This window comes from Athene noctua, chromosome 2 (assembly GCF_965140245.1).
Source record: "Athene noctua chromosome 2, bAthNoc1.hap1.1, whole genome shotgun sequence".
Lineage (NCBI taxonomy): Eukaryota > Metazoa > Chordata > Aves > Strigiformes > Strigidae > Athene > Athene noctua.
The window spans coordinates 162,948,567-162,969,950 of NC_134038.1; the positions used below are offsets into that span (position 1 = coordinate 162,948,567).

Consider the following 21,384-nt stretch of genomic DNA (forward strand, 5'->3'; position numbering starts at 1 on the left):
CCACCTAAGATCAGCACTTCAACAGGCTCACTCTAAGCAGGTCATAGGCATGAACCTTCCTATGCCCACTGTACGTGTTTCTATCACGTATTGCCTTGTGATGTGCAATATCTCATACCCTATTGATACCAAAAATTAGGAAATTTTGGAAAATGGATTCAAAGAACTACATTTGCTCACCATTTATAAAATATTTCTTTGTCAAACTGATTACCAAGTAACTTGGGAATAGATTCAGACAGTCATACGTTGCACAGTATCGTATGCAGAAATAAAGGCTGGATAATTTTAGCAAAACAAAAAAAAAAATCCTCAGTAGGATTACTGATGTCATAATCTTGATCAAGTTTTCTTGATCTCAGGATTCAATGAGGAAAATACAGCATGACTTGGATATGAGTGCAGACATAAAGACAGCCCATGACTATACTCCTTGAAAACTTACTCCAGTTGCCTTCCTCAAACCAGCTGAGACTTGGTTGTTTCTTCTGTATCTTAAATATACGTAAATTTATCAAAGTGTCAGTAAACAATGAGATTTTTTTAAAGTAGATTTTTCCTTAATGAGAAGGTAACCAGTGAATGAGGTTGGCAGGGAAGGGGTGGTTTGGTTTTGTGACTGTTGGAGCCTCAGGCATCTGTGTACACTTTCTCCCTCATTTACAGCTGAGTGTTTCAGCCTTTCTGCTTTTCTTTCCTCCTTTGTTATAAAAGTGTTGAGGTTCCAAATACATTATTTAAGATTAGTATGAAAATTTAATCTGAAGGAGGTTCTGGTTTTGCTATCCTAGAGTTTGCTATCAGTTGGAAGATTTTTTCTGCTGTTGTCATCTCCTCACTTCCCTTCTTCCCTCCTCTTATTATTATTTTTTTTCTCACATCATCTTCCGTCAGCTGCAGTTATTGTGGGTAGGCTTCTATGACAAAAAGGTGCTTTAGGAAAGAGTTCTGAAAATGGTCAGAATAATTTTACAGTGGGGCAATCCCTGGGGGATTTCCTGTTTGTCTGTTCCTATTCGCACATGAACAGAACAGTAGAAATCACTGGGAATTCTTCTGTTCCTACAGTGCAGCTCTCCCTTTGTAGATGTGGCTGTGGGTGCGTTCATCTAAAACATACAGTGAGTGTCAGCACCAGAAACTAACCTCCATTTGGAGCCACTTAAATATGTGTTGCTGATACAAAGTGCCTTATTCTGGTAGTCAAGCAGAATAATTGGCTACTTAGTACTTGGCTCATCTGATTTTATGCAGCATATAATCAAGATCTTATGGCTCCAGAGACTTAATTGAATGGAAACTCTGTAAGAGGTGCTAACCGAGCTTTGAAGTTGCAACATGCTGACCATTCAAGAACCCGTATTGTTTGCCATGTAATAACATTAAACATTCACAGGAGAGGCATATTTGGAGAAGTATAAGAAGTAAAGGTTTCAAAGTTCCCAGTTTACAACCTGAGATAGGTTGTCTTTCGCCTCTGGATTTGTCTCAATCAATTGACACAATGAAAGTAAAAACCATACTATACGAGGAATGTCACAATTTTAAAATGAAGTGCTGAAAGTGTTTCATCATCTACCTGACCCACCACCTCCTGAAATACAGCTCTGCTTTGGAAAATTCTCCTCCAGTTTGCTGTCTTTTGCAAATCAGTGATGACCCTGGTTATGCAGTGTTTTGCTTTTACCAGAGTAAATCTGGAGCATCATCACGAATGTCAGCACAGAATCCAGGCCCTGGAACCTAAAGTGAGGTTTTTCATCTTTCTACACAATCAGTCAAAGACTTCCTAAAAATAATAGTTTTGTAACTACAGTCCAGACCAGTGACCTGAGTAAAGAATAGTGATAAAATTAGAGGAGAGTATTACAGAACAATCTGACAAGAATCGTTCTGAGACTTTTAGCTGGTGTACACTGCACTGGTATTATTAATTTCTGATCAGGTAGCAGAAGTACCTCACCCAGGTATACCTAAGCAAGTCACTTTCATTTAATTTGCCTTCTGAAAGACATGACAGCATCTGTACATTTTGAGATGTAATTGCTGTTATCCTTCAGAGTTTTTTGAAACAAACACAATCATCCTTCTGAATTACTGACTTTCCATGACAATTTTTTGAGGTTGCATTGTTCTAAACTAATATCTTTCAGACAGATCCTGAATAATGTAAGAGGATAAAGCCCACATGAAAAAATCAAGAATTCAGAAATGAAATTTAAGCTGTCAAACTTTAACTTAGTTGATTTTTATTCCCTTAATATTCTTCAAACAAAACCCATTTCATTCTAGTTCATAAAGAACATTACCTTAGAGGCCATAATATCTCTGAATTTTGTTCTAGGTCGATTTTTAAGTTAAAGCATTAGACATTAAAAAAATCCACATTCTAAGCAGCTGTTATGAACTGGATATATGAACTGCTGCCAAACATGTGCTCCCTCCTTTTTTATTATTTTTTTTTATTTTTTTATATAATTTTTTAATGTTTGTGCAGAAGAAAACAATATCAGATCCAGTCCCAAGCTAGATGTATGGGGGTGTGATGGCCAGACCCAGTACAGGGGGTAAAACAGTTTATCTCTGCAGGATTTAGAATGGAAAGATAAATTTCATGGAGGAGATATTACCACTGTTCTGCTTTAGAATAAAGTACCTGTACACATCCTTCAACCACATATAAAGTGCAGCAGTAGTTCCTCTGGAAATATTTCTGAGCGTCGCTTGCTTGCCTATCAAAGAGTCTCACGATTCCCAGGCATATGACAGAGCATGTTTCAAGTTCTCAAGTATTTCTTAGGTAAGCGTGAGAAGTATTAAACTTGCCGTGGAAATGGCTAGAAGGCCAAACTAATGGCCCTACACACATTGCTAAGGCAAGGCCCGAAGTACCGTGCTGAATCTGGCTTCTCTTCTGGATGTCAGCGCACAGCATGTTTGTATCTGTGAGCAAAATTTCAGTTTTCATGGCAAGGATCAGAGAGGAAAGAACATTAAAAATACTTATCCCTCAATTTATTAGTAACTCTTTAATGCTGAGCCAGAGCTGACAGCTAATGACTTCTAATTCCTTTACTGTTGTTCTGAAAGTGTCCCAGTCACGCAGCTGGCTTAGTGGTGTGGCTGAGCTCAGCCCGGTGGGTACGCCAGACCTCTCACCCTGGTGTCTTTCATTAACGCTAATCCCAGATCCCAAAAGGTTTAGGGGACAGCATTTGAACTAAAACCACCTCAGCGTACTTGGTTCCCTCCTTCCAATTCTTTTGAGTCTGCCACATCCAGACTGCCCTCAGAAGGGTAGTTGTGAGGATAAGCATGCCAAGGTATCTCCGTGAAAACATTGACATTAGCACTTCCCGTGCAAGGAATTATTTGTTCTACTTACTTTTGCTGTACTTCAGCAAGTGAGATGCGACCCTTGAGAGCTAACAGTAGAAAGTGCTTCTACAAGCCTGTACCTGGAGGTCACAGATGAGACTGGAAGTATTCAGATTCAGTTGAGATTTACACTGGGACCAGAGGCTATATGAAAGCTAAGACTTCAGATTCAGTGTTTGTACAACCCTCTTGAGGTATGTTCGCCGAGATAATCCTACTTCCTTCCTACTCCAACTCTAATTTATGAGTGCATTTGCTTTCTTTGGAAAACTGAATGCCTTTTGAAGCACACTATTTAGCAGGCAGTTTGAGCAACATATAGTGTATACAGTTAGTGTGCATACGTTACAGCTCCACCAAGACAATAAAATGTAACAGAAGCTCCTCTGGAAATACTCCTGTCTCTGTATGTCAATAATCTGCATACTAAAGAGTCCCAAAGCACTCACTAGCATGATAGACTGGGCATTAAGTGGTGCCTAAGTAGCCCTTAAGACAATACACAGAAGAATCTCTAGAAACATTATGCTCTAATATAAGAAAAGGCTCAGGAAGGAAGGACACATTTCTTGTGGACTTTTAAGTCTATTATCTAAACCATTAAAAAATCAGATTTGATTCAATTTAGTTGAAGCTCAGTTTAATGCAGGTTTAACTGGCCACACGGCAAACGCAGCTTCTTGTAAACCGATTCCCTTAATTGTTTGAAAAAGGATTTTTTAATTATTAAGCTAAAGCAGTTTAATTTCTGTAGGAAATGGAGTCAAATTCATCCGTGTGGATAAAACCTCTAAAGTGGGGTCTTGAAATTTACAGAATAAAGTGAATTGCTGGTTTCTAAGTGCAGATCCACTGCCCAGTGAAAGAGACTCTGCTCATTTCACAGACTACCCTGGTGTTTCTTCAGAATCATACTTGGGGGTAGAGTCAAAGCTGTTCTTGCAGGACGTGGGTATAGCATGACACGTGTAGTGCAAGAACACTCAAGTATAAGAAATTAGAACCACTGGATCAGACCTCTCCTGTTTCTGCCCAGGAATTCCAAGATGGGCAGAGCCCAGCATCAGTGTGGGTGCCACAGCTGTTGATCTATTAAAAACCAAACTTGTCATTGGAGTGAGCATCTAGGAAAGGCATTAACTTGCATTCTTAGCTTTGGAGTCTATACTGAGATTCTTAACAGAAATATTTGATTCTCAGCAGGATAAACGTTAGGACTGTGATTTCAAGAGGAAGGATAACCTATCCATCCCTTGCACATGTCCACCAGCAGAAGCTCTGTTTCTTTTACGGACAGTCAGGATCATCTGCTAATGAACATCTAACTTTGCTGTCCTCATACGTGGAGGGTGACCGCTGGGCAAACAACATTTCCAAAGGTCCCATGCTGAATCCATGGAAAAAATCAGTTTTCTATGGGTTTTATGATACAGACTTTAAGAGCAAAAGATGTTTACTCTTCAGAAAGGAGTAGACTAGGACCGTCATTATCTATGCTTTCCTGGCTTATCAGGCCTTTTAGCTGTTGTAAGCTACATGCCTGTATGGATTAACCAATACGAGGTAGAATTTCTCAGCCCATATGGTCAGGAGGTGTAAGCTTCACTTGATTTCCTCTTGCAGCAGGTGAGTATGCACTTTCTGTTGTTAGACCATTAGAGATTTGTATGTAGTGTCCTACCTGCAATGGATTTGGTGAAGTAAGAGGAGATGGAAGGCCATGCCCTGGTGACTGGCTGGGTTTCTGAGGGGAGCTGGAGGACTGTGGGGCTGGAGGTGGTTGGCTCTGACTCTGGGACTGTGTTTGGTTCTGCTGCGGTGGCGCTGACGGCTGTGGCTGTGGCTGCTGGGTCTGCTGGGGTGGTTGTGGAGTCTGTGCCTGCTGACCTTGCTGCTGCTGGCTTTGCTGCTGCTGCTGCTGACCTTGCTGCTGCTGCTGGAGCTGCTGAAGATGTTGAAGCTGTTGAAGCTGGGAGTTCAGGGATGAGGTAGCTGTGAATTGAAGAGAGGGAAGGGAGTTATGTAGGTTTCATAATAGCTACTGTGTTAAAGATATTCTGGATTAAGTTCTGGTTCTGTCACATTGTGAGGAACACTTCCCACTGAGGTCAGCTGGCCTCAGACTTCAGGTTGTGGCAGGAAACACAATCCTGTCAATAATAGCCTGTGGTTCTGCCAGAGCAGTTCTGTGGTGAGAGTTGGACTTCACTGGAGGCAGTGAAAGCAAACCTTTGGAAGGGTTCAGAGCTGAGCAGCAGCCTTTGCTCAGACAAGTTTACCCGTGAAGCCAATGGGAATTTTGCCTGCCTGGAGAAGAGGCCAACAGGATGTCACTGTACACAGCATACCAAAAACTCATTGCATGAACCGGTGCTGTTATATAAAGGAGGAGAAAACCATAGTTGTAAATTATAGGATGCTCTGAACAGAGCTTTGTCATGCCTTTATGCAGCAGGTGTCAGGAAATAAAACATTCAGCTGGGGATTTCTTGTGCAATGCATAGGTAGCAAAAATACCCAACAAAATGTGTGTGTCTCTGAAATTAGAACTGCTCCTTATCATTTGCATCTAAAAGCCATAAAGTTCCTCTTGTGAAATAGGGTAGGTATTCTGTGCACTTACACTGCTCACCTACTCCTGGTAGTAAAGGTCTGTCCTGTTTTGCTAGCATGTGCTCCACACGTGAGGCTTGGAAACTGGTGGCTCACATCAACCTGCTGCCACAGAGAAGCGAATTTTATCTCCCAGAGACACTTTCAAATTGACTAAGGAAGGCATTAATTAAATTCAGGAAGGCAAGAAGTGTGCCACAGGGATGTCACTATGGAAGAAGAGCTTTAAGCAGCAGCCAGAACATTACAGGAGCCTGATATTTTCTAAGGTTATACCCTGAATAAGTCACCTGGGTCTCTGGCCTTACCCACTTTAATCAACATCTTAGGGGCTGCGTTAGATGGCTATAAGATCCCAAGAGGAACAGCTTATAAGGTCACTGAACTATTTTGTGCTCTGTATACGGCTTTGCCAACACCACTCTCTATTCTAGTTTCCATCAGCAGAAGCCAAAGTAAACTAGGAATGAATCAAATTTGTAATTTCTAAAACAACATTCAGATTTCATGGCCAGAAACTCTGTTCACCAAGTTATTTGTGGATTGGCAGATAAAGCCAAGTCATCTCCACTTTCTTTTCATGCCAACAGCCCTATTTCGGCTGTCTAGATGTCTATGCCCCAGGGATGAACCTGAGGTCTTAGTACAACTTATGAAATCAATGAGCCATAAACTGGAATAAGCAAAAGAAAAAAACTGAGAAAGATGAGGCAGAATGGGTAAGCCAGAAAAGTCTGTATGAAGGAAAAGTAAAAGGTTTGGTAGGAAGAGCTGCTGGTCATCCATTCCTATACTCATAGCTGCTCTAAATTTTCTTTCACCAGGGGCGGGAATCGAACTACAAATATACCTTTACAAGAATTATAGTCATGTGTATGTGACTTCAAAAACCAACTTGAATAATGCAGAGAAGGAGGGCTAGTAACATCAATATCTCTCCATCAGGAAAGTTACTGATGGAAGTTTTGTGTTGCAACATAAAACAGAATGACCGTCAGGTTAAAACCACGCATGGTATCTCACGCAAAAGAAATCAGCCTGGAGAAGTAGAGGTACGTTCCCATCAGTTTCACGATCAGAACTCATACCTAAATGCCCCAAAGGCAAGAAGGTAGTAAATGGACATATAATCCAAGGCATACAAGAACAAAGAATGGAGGTGTGTATACAGGAAAGCAACTGCATAGACAAATATTAACCATAGCATGAAGCACCTCAGATGTCAAGGAATATTCACCAATTCTATCTGTAGGTACGTACACAGAGGCAGAAAGACCCTTCTCATTCCCACAAGGAAAAACCTCATCTAGACCAGCGCCTTAGCTTGTGCAGGCCACCTCCTCACCTGTGACAGCTTAGCAGTCTGGACAGACCATTGATAACCAGAACCAAGACTTCAAACACAAAGGCCCTTACTGCTTCCATAGGCTCCAATATAGAAATGAATGCAGGGATGCCCCACAGAAGCATAAATTGTAATGCATGTGGCTCACAGAGAGGAACAAGGGGTGGTATTACACCCTATGTGCACAACCAGACAAGATGCAAGAAAAATTTCTCTACAGCAAACTAGATATAGTGGCTTTTTTTTTCTACTGCAATGGTCCCCAAATTCTTTTGCTCCCACAGGGTGTTCTTAAATGCCATCACTTGGAAAAATGGATTTGTCAGAATGCTGTAGGGTATTGGGTAGTAGGGGACAGGCAAAAGCATTTGAGGTGGAGAAGAAGCAATCTACTGAAACATTTTTGGAGGACAGAACATATTTTGCTCCTTGAAGTACGCCTTTCAGCTAGAATTTGCAAAATATGGCCAATAATTAAAAGAACACCAAAAGTATCAATCTGAGATAACATGAGGTAACACAGGATAGAGAGATCACTGTGATTCCAATAACATAAAAGTACAAAATCAGGTCAGCATTGAATTTTTGTCAATGATCTTATGATTGAACTTATGGTATGTAAAAAATATCTGTTGATAGAATATTAAAAAGCATCACAGCCTGGACTTCTTAAAATGAACATACAAGACATGAGGAGAACGGTAAAGAAGCCTAAAGTGTAAAATAAATGAAGATGCTTGACGAAATGAAACAAATGAAGAGGTGGTTACATTATATGGAAAAATGTTTATTGTTTTGTGTGTTTGCATGTAGCTCAGAGCAATCCAAAGACTAATATTTAATAATTATTAGTATTTGTGTTCCCCACAGAGCATATGATTTTCTTTAAGGATGCTTTCATTGAAACATTGCCAAACATGTAAGTAGCCTTGCAAAATTACAGAGTCTAAAGCACAGATACACACAAATAGTACTGATCTATTTGTTTACTACTGGACAAAAATCCACACTTACTGAAATGCAGTTTTACTAAATGTATGAATCTGCTTAAGAAAGAAAGATTATATTGTTGCCATGTTGGGATTTACTTGATAGAACAGTTATCCTAACAGTGTAGGCTTCAGTTTCATTAACGAGACATGCCTTTGATCTGCTGTTGAATTACATTCTTAAAATCTAAATCTTCATTAAACTTCCACTCTCCATAAGACTAATACTCCGTGTAAAGGACATTTTGATTTGCACATTCTTTCTTTTGCCAATACACAAAACGAGGGACATAATCCAGAGGGAAGAAAAAGGGGAAAAAAATGCCTCAAGCTTGTTTTTAACCTAGAATTCTGCAGGTTCAGGTCCTACTGAGCTGCTAATGTAACTGATGTCCAACGGCCATCACCAGAATACTTCTGTGCATCGACAAAGTGAGCAGGTGCAATCACTCAGCCAAGCTGATTTGTGCAATGAATGAAGACGGTCTGAAGTTGACCTGGAAAGCACCAAGTTTGTAAATTCTCTGGGCATGCCCAGCGCTATCAGACAATAGCTTGATGTGGAGACTTTTTTTCATTCCCCATCTAGGAGCGGCAAAGCTTTGCATTCAGGACTGCTCAATACTTGAATGTTGGCTGATGCAGGAATATCTGTACCATTCACTTTTGTACTGGAAATGCACTCATTCTTGCTGGGGTGGAAGGTAGATATAACTTCAGGGAAAATTTTGTTGATGGAGAAAAGTTACTTCATGGAAAAGTTTCCAAGTTTGTTGCCAGCAACTGTACAAAATTATTCAAATAACTTCTTGTCTTTTCATATAATTCCTTTAGAAAGCCTCTCCAAAGCCTACTATCATGCTGAGCTATAAATTGCATTGAAGTGGCTTAGCGAGGTATGATTGTTTAACATGTTGTTGCTAAACAAACAGAGAGGGAATTGGAGAAAGGACTGTTAGATCAGACAAGGCTTTCCCAAAGCCACACAGTGGGTGTACTGCAAAGGTGGATTTAGGGCTCTGGATCATGCCTGCAGTCCGGTGCTCACGCTGTCTGATTGCACTGCCTCTCACAATGTGCGTACTATCCACAGCAGGGGTTGTGTCATATTATTGTTTGTAATCAAATCCAATCCAACTCCCAGAGCTTGCTTGCATAGCTCATCCATTATAAATCGTATACCTGTCTAGCATTTGTCACTTTCTGCAGAGCTTGGAGCCTGATGGAATTTCAGGTGGTACAACAGCGCTATGTCTGCATGTATAAAAGATAACATGCACTGCCTACCTCACAGGAATCTTTTTATGACTTACTGTCTAACAGCTGGGTAAAACTTTGACATATTTAACTGAGAAGCACCTGCTTTTTTTCAGAACTGTATTCAAGAATTAAAAAGGCTTGCAGATAATTGCAAAAAGTTCTTTCCGTGGATAAAAAACCCATAAAGTACATTACTTTAAAAGACAGATAATTCACTAAAAATGCATGCAAGCTAAGAAAAATTGAGGAAAATCCACAAAATCTGTGCGACACTTCAACTTTCCTTAAGAAAAATACATGTTGAATATACACCGGGTACCCAAGCAGATAGTAAGAAGAACTAATACCGATGAAGAAACAATGACATGAGGGGTTTTCAAACTTAAGTTTGTAATTTCTTGGTTGCTGCGGTGCCATGGCAGACTTCCCAAGGGAAGGCCCCACATTTTATGATCCTTCTTTAAGTGGCTTATGCTTAGCCACAGCATCAAAGCATTTACATTATAATAAGAGATATGGAGTTAAGTGGTGCAAATGGATGGTCAAGAGGCAGCGAAAGCAAACTTCCTGATCTCCCAGGTCACTTCTATGGCTGTCACAGACCTCAGACTACTTTAAGGACTCAAAGAAAGTTATGATCTAAGGAACTCGCTCCTTCTTGATGTCCTTTAGGGGATAACTTAGGCACAATGCTGTTGTGCATTTACAATATTTATGTAAAATGGATCTTTTCATGTCTTCCTTGTATCTTCTCTTCTTCTGCTGGTTACCTACGCAGGAAACTGAAATGAAACTAAAATGCCCCTCTGTCAAGTAACAGGAAAAATTCACCTCTGATGCAACCATGCCGAAAGAAGCAGTCTGATCCATGACAGTGGGAATGACTGAATCTTTTTTTTTAGTGGGAAAAACTGAAATGGCTCTGTCTTCAAATCCCAATCCTGACTGTATTCACTGAAAGTACTATCAACTGCCTGCTGCCTCTGCCTAATGTATTATTGCATAAGTATGGGAATGGCTCTGGTTATATTTTAAATACAAATATACATTTTAAAGTTTAATCACATTTCTCCAAAAAGCAAGGAACATAAGTAAGCCCACAAATGTTTACATTATGAAAACAATGTAAAAATTAGGACTCCTTTTCCACCTCTTATTCACAATATAAACTCAGATCCTTAAGACCTCTACAGTGCTTGGCAGAAGATCAAATTAATGTTCAGGGATGCTATTTGTATCTAGAATCTGCTCTTGTGGATAAGCTTCACATAATGTCTGATTTATTTTATTAATGTTTTGTGCATGTTTGTTTCTGTATAAAGAGGAAGAAGGGATAGGAGGAATAAGAAACAATTTTGTCCTACAAACTATTGTGCTACTCTTTTCTCTATCCTCCTGTCTGCATAATTGCATAGATGTTCTTCAGTGCCTTGACACAATGTACAATGGACTAAAAAGGAGAAAATCATACATTAAACCTTTTCCTATTTGACTGAACACAGAACTTGACTCTTGCCATTTCAAGGGCCTAATGCCTTTTTCCACTTCCCCAGTAATGGAGAACCCATTTGCATTGCCTTAAACTGAAAAGTGTAACTAACTTAAGCATCTGGGCTTGTGTTTGAACTGACGTGGCCTGCTTTTTTTTTCTGCCCTGTTGATTCTCTTCTAATGAGGTATATGCCTTTTGTTTCTTTAAAACAGATTTCTAAAGATTTAATATTCACACTGAACAGTGTAATGCAAGCCTGCGTATACTCTCTGGGTAATGGGGGGTAGGTTAGCCAAATACCCAATGTGTTTTTGCATATGCTCAAATTTTCTTTTTGAGATCAAAATGTGAGTTGTTTTAAATATGTTAGCATCCTCTTTGTGAAAAAAAAAAAAAAAAAGGATGGGCTGATCTTGTGGCTGAAGATATTAGTAATGGGATAGAGAACATATTATTTCTAAATCACTGGTTCAAATCCAGTCTAGGTCAATACAGAGAAGAAAAGTCATTACTCTTTAATGGTGCTTTTGAGTGTTTTCTACCTTATAGAAGATGTATTCACACACAGATATCCACAGGAAGCCTGCATTGGAAGCAGTCGGCCACACAGTCAAGGTAATAAACTGGTGGTCTCCCAATACCTGTTAGGAAGATCATAAAGACTACGGCCTTGGATGGCACCAAATGCCATCTTTATTTGCACTTTCAGCAGAAAGGCTAAGGACAGAAAGAGTAAGGAGACCAAGTCATCTTCTCCTTCCTAAAGGTGATTCCTCAAGGTTTCAGCTCCTGAACAAAGATGGGGTTATGGGGAGAAACTTGCATTGCCAATGCTCCTCTGCACCAATTCTGCAGATAAACAGAGGGCTTCACTTTCTACTGTTGTATCCAGCATCTTTCATGAGCACTAAATTCACTTTAAAGAATATAGGCAATAAAAAGGAAGTATTAAGAAGAAAACCATCATAATTTATATGGTGCCTGTGGTGTCTCCACATTTTGATGAATACAGGAACTTCCCTGAAAAATGATCCACTGCATTAAATAAATCTGACATTTTTTTCCTTACCAAACCTTAAAATGTACAATAATCCACTAAAATCTTAAGGGGGAAAAAAAAAAAAAAAAAGAAGAAAAAGTTGTTGTTCTAAGTAGAGAGCTTGACTAAATATCAAGGCAAGTATATTTGGAATACTTCCTATTTTAAGATAATCTGGGGGCTATTTTCCTCTAGTTTATGACAACACTCTGTAAGTAAAGTTCCCTGAGTGTATTGTAAAAATTGCATTAACCTATTTAAAATGCCCAAAGGCAAGAACAAGCTGGAGAAATTAGACTTTAATAAGCCATTTGCTTCCTCAGCTCAAATGGGACCTTAGGCCTCATATTGTACAGATGGCTGAAACATTAACTGGAGTCAGGGTATCATCAAGACACAGGGGATCAATCAGGGAGCTGTCTTGGGACCCTCATGCAAAGACAGGCAATTAAAAACCCACCATAACATAGTCTGAGGGCAATGTAAGTGCCATAGGCTGGGTGTCAAGCAAGCGATATCTAGATCTGGTAAACTCCTCATTTTACCACCTTGATCTATTTTTTTTTTTTTTTGGGGGGGGGGGGGTGCGGGGGGTGAAAACATGACTCTCAGAGATCAGGGGCAGGATCTTAACATTAACTCCTTAAGCCAGATAAAAGCAGTATTCTAGTTACAGAGAGCAGGACTTCTCCCCAGATTGTCTAAGAACAGAATAGTGTTGGAATGGAAAATCAAACTGAGTGGCATGGTATTCCTGCAGACTGGATTTCCAGACCATATTGAGCCCATAAGAACATTCCTATGGACCAGAATTTAAGATAGCCTCCCATTTCTTGGGAAAAATTCTGCAGAATTCCTTTGGAAGAAACTAATTGATGGAGAAAAAATTATCATTTAAAGCCCAACACAGCCCAATATAAGATTTCACTGTCAAAGGGATGTGACAGGGAACAGATGAATGACACAAAGAAATTAAGTTTGAAACAACAGTCTGCTGACTCAGAGAACAATGACCATGACTCATAATGGACATCAGACAAAGGCTGGGTGCTCTCTGCACATACAACCTTTAATATCTGGAACTGCAGCTTATATTTTTTTCTCTCCTTGTCTCTTTCAAATGCTCTCATATTGATGGGAACCATAATTTCCACAGCACTTATGCAGACTAAGTGTTTGACATGCCTCAAAGTAGCAATGCTTGTGGAAAAAACACTGCAACAATATACAGCCTCAGAAGTTCTTGAAGAGGTTGTGCAGAATCCTGTCCCGCAGTTGAGAGCACCACGGGTCCCCAGCCCACTGGGTGCCCTGCCATTTCTGCTAGTGAGGTGGCTATGTGAGGCTTTGGAGCAAAGTCTTGTCAAAAGGAACTGGTTGAACTGCCTGGTGGCTTCAAAGGGTGATTTTGCATTCTTTCAGATAATAGATCTGCAGTTGCATCTTCTATAATTGTTTACGGCAAATGGCTCTTCTGACAAAGAAATATTTATCCAGGTATAGCTTCAGCAATGGTTCTTTGAAGATCAGGAATTATTAGAAGTCTCTTCAAAGAGTCTTTGAAGTGAGTCATGTTTCCTTAACTAAAAGTGAAGTTACTGTAAGTGAAATGTACTGGGGGTTTTGTGTATGTGTGTGTTTGGGGGTTTTTAAACAATACAATCAAATAGTGGATCAAAGTGTTTGTGGTTTAAAAGGCTGGCCTTGATGCTGAGCTTCTGGAAGTGTCCTGAGAATGAGAAAGGACAATGTCACTTTTCCCCAGCCTCAACTGAGGGAAGCAGCAGTGGGTACTATGCCCACCAGGTGTCTTGGTATGACTGGTTGCTTTCATCTCTCTGACTGTCATTATATCCATGTTTCTATCATTTTCCACTTCCAGTCTATTCTGAAAACTGGTAGACCTGAGAAAACTCTGTTTTCTGTTAAGAACTCCAAGATTCAAGCAGCTGTAAATTCAGTTCCCAGTGCACAAATTCCAGCTAGAGAAGTTAGCTGAGCAGCAGGGAGAACAGGCCGTGGAATGTCTCAGAGAACAGCAATCTGTACACTATAAGGAGAAAGGGAAAAAATGTAGCTCAGCCCAGTCCTTTCCTTTACAATCAATAAAACTACAACAGCAAGTATGAGAACCAGGTGCAGAAGTGGCAGTTCTACCTTGCTGCAAGGCATGCACACAAATGCTCTGCTGGAGCAGTGCCTTAGGCTTCAATCTTATTAACCACGGGCCCTGTTATCATCAATATAGGCTTGAACTTCTCCTTGTTTTACCAAGCCATGAAAAAATTAAAAATGGTAGCAATGGCAAAAAAGGTGGGGAAGAGTACAAAACAAAACATGTCCCCTGATCCTGCAAGGGCTGTAATGCTCTCAGTCCCTATGCAGCTCCAAGGAACTGAAGGCCATTCCTCACCAGCTGGGACACATGCGCAGTACCGTGGTGAACATTGCATCATTCTTCAGTCATTGAAGAATAAAAATGGACTAAAAAATTTTCTCTAAGTGACACGAGATATTGCTTAATAGCTGTGGTACAGGAGCAATCCCCAGCATAGGTCACTGTGTTGGTGAGGAGGTGCTGTGTTAGGTGCTTTAACCTCAATAGGCGAGCAGGATATGGAGGTGTTCTCCCTTTAGATAAGGGATCAATGCAGAGAGACTACACAACTCCCTCCACATGAGAAATTGTAGAACAGCCAAGAAGCAAACTCTAATTTGGTAATCTGTCACACCACAAACTGGTCCTGAATGTATGTACCGCTAGCAAGGTCCATTACATTTGCCTGCTGTTGACTCACAGTAGCTCTATTTTGCTGTCTTTAAGAATCTGCCGTGATTTTTATTATTTGTTGTGCATAGATAAGAATGGCTGTATTCAGTTGTGTGACTTTCAAAACATACCGCAGTATCCATAACTGTTTTCTTTTCGTAAGCTTTAAGGTGGTCAGTTTAAGGTGATCTGCTTATATCCCTTTTTTTAGTTTATTTTACTTCCAGAGAGATTAAAACCAAAGTTAAACAGTAGGTGACCAGCTGGTCATCTGCTGTGGATGGACTGACTGACTGCTCATTGTTAATTTGCACTAAAATGAGGGAGGCTGAATATCAGATTTCTCTCCTGTCCCTACAGTTCATCAGCCAAACATGTTGCTGCTTCAGGTGCTAATCCTGTCTCAGCTGTGCTTGGCGACTATCACCCTCGCACAGCAACAGTGAATTAGCTGCTCTTTCAGTGCTCATGTGCTTCCACCTACCTAAATTTCTGGCTCACTGTTGAAATAAACAACCTGGTTATCCACATAGATAAACTGCTCATCAGTAGAAAATTTGGGTGATAGACATAGTGAGAAGATTGTACGGGCACTTCTCGCTCACAGGCTGCAAAGCCAGTCACACTTCTGTGCTAGGATGAAGCTCCATCCCCAGCTGAACAGGGGGATGGGTGAGTCCAGAAAAGCAGCTGCATAACTCTGCCCAGTCAATGCACTATCCACTTCACGGCTTTCACATCAGGAAGCCCCGTGTTGCTTGATACTTCATACGTTTTTGTACACTGCAAAAGAGGTAACAGCAGGCCTTTGAACAAACTGCATCTAGACCTTACTTTAGCTATTAAGTTGCTTCTTCAAGGTTAATTATTTTTAATTTGAAAGGGATACACAGCAACTAAGAAAACAACTTAATAATGTATTTACTTAAATGGAGCAGGAGTTCCCACTTACAGAAAAGGAACAAAATCGAAAGGATGAATTTACAGTTGGCCAAAAATCTACTTAAAAATCATTCACTATTTCTCTCTGCATATTCAGTCAGAATAGAATGTTGTTGCCCTTTTGATGCAGTAACTAGTACCTTATTACCCTTATCAATGAAATACTTGCTTTTCCAGACCAGATAATGGAAGACAAGCTGAATTTGGTTTGTAACCAGTAATTCTCAAAAAAATTCACAGGATGCTAGTCTTTGCCTTCCTGAAGTCAACACTGCCTTAATTACTATTCAGGATAATGAAATAACATTTTAAATAAGGGTTTAGGTCTCATCAGCTGCATGTGTTTAGCTATACCAAACCTGAATGATGCTACAAAACATTCTTCTCATTGTTTGTCATCTCCACGTTTCTCAGTCTTTTAAACAAATTCAGCAATGTGTTAATGCACCAAAAAAAAAAAAAAAAAAAAAAGTGTTTACCAATGCACTAAGGCTGTTATAAATATTAAATACACCTGCTGTTAATGTTATCCTTCTGAAAGTTGTAGTAGAATCCTGCACAACTTGCTCTAAAAATACAGAAAATTCACAGGAGATTGTATCCTAATAGGTATATATTATATACCTATATAGAAACATACTGGCAGTGATGTAACTAGCTTATGTGAGGTTTCCACACAACAATTATTATTTTTTCTTATCTTTTTCTTCAGTTATATATAACCTTTTTATAAAACAATGCAAAAGCTAACTTTTAACTGTAGAGATTTAAGAAAATTTTGATGATAATGAAAACACTGCTTATCGTGTGAAATTGGTTGCTAATGTATAGCCACAGATATTGATGTTTGGTAGGGGGGGGAGGGCAAGGGGAAAGAATTTACTGTTCACAGTTTTCCCTGCTTGTGAAATTAGTGTATTTCTCATCACTTCATTCTCCCTCAGAGGAAGCCAACTGAGAGGTGTGGGTGAAAATACGACATAAATACTGGGCAAACACCGTTACTAGATTTACTGCAGTAACTCCAATGTCAATTAAATGGAGATGAGCTTGTTCCAAAATAGTGTATTTAAATGAAAAGCCCGGACCATTCAACAGTACAAAATAAAGAAACACATATCAGTGCTGATACAAGATCTAGCTTTTTGCTTAAATCTACTTCTGATTTAAAAAGTTAGAGGCAAAAATGCTTCTCAAGTGGGATGAACTATCTATCACGGCAACACTGAGAACAAAAGTTGGCACAGTTAGTGCACACGGAAATCTGAAACCACTACTTTAGATTCATTTTGCCAAGTGTTAACTAAGTAGATGCAAAAACTGTTCTTTTCATTTCCAGTGCCAGGTATTTTGTCTTTACTCTGTTGATTTTAATAGCTCGCTCAGAAGCTTGGAAATGAATGTTTCTTCCATCATCAATTTAAAACTTTTCCATTTGCCAACTATGAATGTTTTTTCTACTGTGTGTTTTCAATGAAGCTGAAATTAATATGGTTCCCTTTGATTTTCCATCCAAGCACCAGGGAGCATGGGGCAAACTATGCTTTCATCTTCATCCTTGAGACAGAGCCAGGTCCAGCATCATGTGACCACAACAATACTCCTTTCTTTCCCTCTCACACAATCTTCAAAAAAACGCCATTGTTTGACTCATGTTTGTCTAAAGACTACCTGGAAAGATGAGCTCTATGGGGTCCTCCAGCATTCTGTAGGGGATGGCAATTCCTATGGCTGTCATCTCCAGCAGTTCAACTGCTGTTCTCATACAGAGCCCTCACTTTGAGCAGATATGGCCCCAACAGCCTCTTTTTCCTACCACCTGTAGACATTTACTTCTTTTTATGGAACTATGATGGCACTCCAGCAATCCTTGCCTTGGAACAGGGGACTGAAGCAAAAGCAAATTTGGCTAGACATTATTGTCAGAAAGTCTTATTCATGGGATTGTGGGGAAAAGCAGTTGTGTAAATCCCTGCCTTTATTTTTTCAGGCATGTTTAAGAATACTTTTTTTCCAATACCTACCCAATCATTAGAGCTGATGAGAACTGCATCAGAAAAACACCTACAAGGGTAAGACCCGTGAGTGAAGGCAAGTGTTCTTTAAGCGATCATCCAGTGTAACACATTTCATTAGGAGGTTTGCAGCATACACTGCAGACTATTTTACATATTTAGATTATGGATCACATGGATTTCCAATTCATAAAGAAACTAATGCCAGGAAAGCATCTTATGCTTTAATGTTTTGCACCAGGAATTTAAGAGGGGAAGCCAAGAACATAAGACCTCTGATGTCTGTGAATCAACACTGGTCCACAGACCAGCACAGACAAAACCAGAATAAATAGATTAATTCTAATAGCCCTTAATTATCTTGCACAGTGAAATGACATCTGGCTTCTTGCAATCATGGTGCTAGAAGCATTGTTGATTTAACTGATGCTGCAATGATTTTCAGATTTGATTGGAGCGTATCCACAAAATAAATAAGCTTTAGGTGTCTGCACGATTCTGTCACTTCTTTCAGCTGCGACTGGGAGTGGCCTTTCTGTCAGGTACTGTCTGATGGGTGCCTTGCGACCTGCATCTGACTCGGCTGAGGGGCTCGGTTTGCCCCCTGCCATAAGAGCACTCTGAAGACAGAGCCCTCAGAAGACCACAGGGAAAGTGTGTGAGCCTGCACCTTGTGCCAGCATGGGTATGAATACACTGCACGTGCCACAGAGCAGCTCTCTCTGCAGAGATTCAGAAGAGTGCCCTTGGCTTACGTACTGATCTGAAACTGTAATCTCCCCGTGGAACACTTTAATCAGAAACCATTTTCATAATTTGTAAACACTGCCAAATGTTTGATTTCAGGCCGCTTAAGTGATCAAACCTTCTGGTGGAAAATAAAATAAATAACAATCAAACCATCAGACAAAGAAGGTAGTTATAAATAATTAAATACACTGTACTGACAAATACTATTCCCACCTGGAAGCTGTGCTTCCAAGATGCAAAGCACAGTTTTCCTAATTAGGAGGGGGAAAAAAAAAAAATAATCCTGTAGGACAGAGTAAGTTAGATTAGAAACAGGGAGTCAGGACTGATTGTCTTATGGATGAAGATCAGCACCTGGGAGTCCACTTCTCTTCCTCAACCTACTGTACCTGCACCACCTTGGCCATGGCTGTTCATCTCCCTGCCTCACTTTCCTGTTCTATAAAAGAAAGGAGGGATAATGAACTTCACTTCCCTCACCACTGGAAGGTAATTTAGTGAAGTACAGCAATGTGCGCTAAGATCCTCAAAATGAAGGGTGTCAAAGATACACAAAGTTTTATTTCCACATCGAAAAGACTGTTACAGAGCTACCTCCTACATCGTGTTAATGAGGGATAGATGGTTTAAAAGCACCCATTTATTTTCTTTTTTTCCTACTTTTTGATAATGTCTGGACAATGGTTTTATTCCCAGAAGCTCATAAGACTTTTTGAGATCACCAATAATAAGGATGTCTTTTAAGATGAACCCTCAGCTAGGGCATATTTGAGGCACTTCTCTCACACCAGGTTTAAAGGATACCTCAGAATGAAAAACAATACCAGATTTCCTGGAAGACTAGTACTTAGAGTTCATTGCACACCACGGTGAGCAGCTCTATCATCAGAGACACACAGATGGAGCCAGCTAAACCAAACTAGCTAATGATAATAACAATAAAAATATCCACGAGAAAATTTCACCAACAAGCCATCACAGGTAATAAAGTGATTCCTCCAGTGCAGTAAGCTAGGCCAAAGAAACAGGAGGATGACAAAAGAAAATGAAGAGAGGAAAACAAATTCAAGGGTGATAACTATAGGACCCCGGTGGGCTTGTTATGTGAATAGTCTGCAGGTAACCACATCCTGCTGCTGCGATGCTTCATAAATTCTGTCATCTTGTTAAGAGGCTGAAGACTACTGACCTCACTTCCTCTGCTAATAAGACAGTGCTGCTTTGTGCCCAGACTTTTATTATGCTTATGAAATTTGAACCATTGTGTAAGCCTTACACCTTGCTACACCAATGATTACTGCCTCCCAAATTACAGAACAAATGGGAAATGGAAACTCCTCTCCCTCTCTTGTTCAACAGCTCCTTCCTTCCCTCTTCCTACCCCCCCTGCAAAATAATTCTCAGGCTTTCAGGACCAGTGATGCTAAGGCTTGCTTGCTTTTGTTATGAATATATTACAAGTAATAACAGTAATAAACCAAGAAATCTGAGTAGATTTTACGATGTTCACATATACGTATGAGATTTATACATGCAAGAAAGACCTTCATGCGTTATAAAGCCTGTGCAGGCAACATTCAGCCATTTTGTCCATAACGAGGGTCAGAGACCTGAAGACAGAGGAGCCACATGAGGTGTTTTGGAGGTACTCTCCAAGCACAAAGCCTACACAGGCTCTATACTCAACAGCTCTCCTTATTGCAGCTCAAAATAGGAGAAAACTGTTACTCCTCTTAGAACTTACTTCTAAAGAGCAAAATGTGCAAAGGCAGCTGAGACCAAGTCTGACCCAGTTGGCTATGGCCACTCATGATCACAATAATTCAAGAGAAAAGCAGGCCCGTGACTTGTCCTGTCCATATTTTGTATCCTTTTTTTCCCCAAGGTAAAAAGGCACAAGATGAATCAAGGCAGAGTCATCCCTTCCTTACACATGACAGCGCAAAATTGTGTTCAAACCATATAAACCACAGAAGGCTTGTCCATTAGCTGCTACAGTCTTTGAGTGTTCACTCATGTAAGTGTGTACCAAGGATGTACCTTTAAAATTATACAATATGCAACTTTAAAAAACGATCAGTCATTATTTCCTTTGTCTATGAGACTAATATGTTCACAGTAAACACTGGCACTGGTTGGGGGGAAGTCATCATAGACCTCTCCTTTTCCCTCAGACAACCTCTTGTCTTTAAAAGCTAAAAACTTCCCAGTGGTCACCTCTTGCAACTACATTACAGATGCACTTGCTGCAAAAAAAAATATACAAGTCAACACGGCTGACGAGGACAGTAGGACAAACCCTTCTCTGAGTTTCACAGAGCAATGAGAGCAGTGTCAGTGAATTTACACTTCCGAAACCAAGAGGAAAACGTGGCCTTTACTTAGTTCTAACAGTTTTTGTCTTGTGGGTCTGATTTTCTCTTTGCTTCAGTTCTGCCACTAACACTGGGCTCAGTACTTGCTCTGCCATCCTTAATAGATAACACAGCAGACGTCTGCTGTCTAGACTTACTGTCCTTTCCAATAATGCAAACTCTTGATAGTGTACACACCAATAAACCCTGAAATAAAACAGTAAAAAATAAAACAAAATACTATAAAAAGTCAAAAAATCCTCGTTTCTTGCGGGCTTTCTCATTGCTCCTGCGTGGAATCATATTTCACCTTTACTGTGTTGCCACTCTTATTAAGCAAAGACAGCTTATATTTAACAATTCCATTATTTTCTTTTCTACATTATGTAAGACCACATTAGGAGCCTGCTGTGTGTTTTCAGGCAGACCCAATCTGT

The 21,384-nt window shown here is 40.0% G+C and overlaps 1 protein-coding gene across 5 annotated transcripts in view; it reads right to left on the bottom strand.

Moving 5' to 3' along the window:
• POU6F2 (POU class 6 homeobox 2) overlaps window positions 1–21,384 on the bottom strand; it is a 315,556-nt gene that overhangs the window by 95,181 nt on the left and 198,991 nt on the right. For all 5 annotated transcript variants that reach the window (XR_012633242.1, XM_074900920.1, XM_074900922.1 and 2 more), the window contains exon 5: window positions 5,060–5,370. Coding sequence is in view for 4 of the 5 variants with exons in the window: in XM_074900920.1 (XP_074757021.1) it covers window positions 5,060–5,370 (311 nt within the window). In the remaining variant the exon portion in view is untranslated. The remainder of the gene's footprint in view (window positions 1–5,059; window positions 5,371–21,384) is intronic.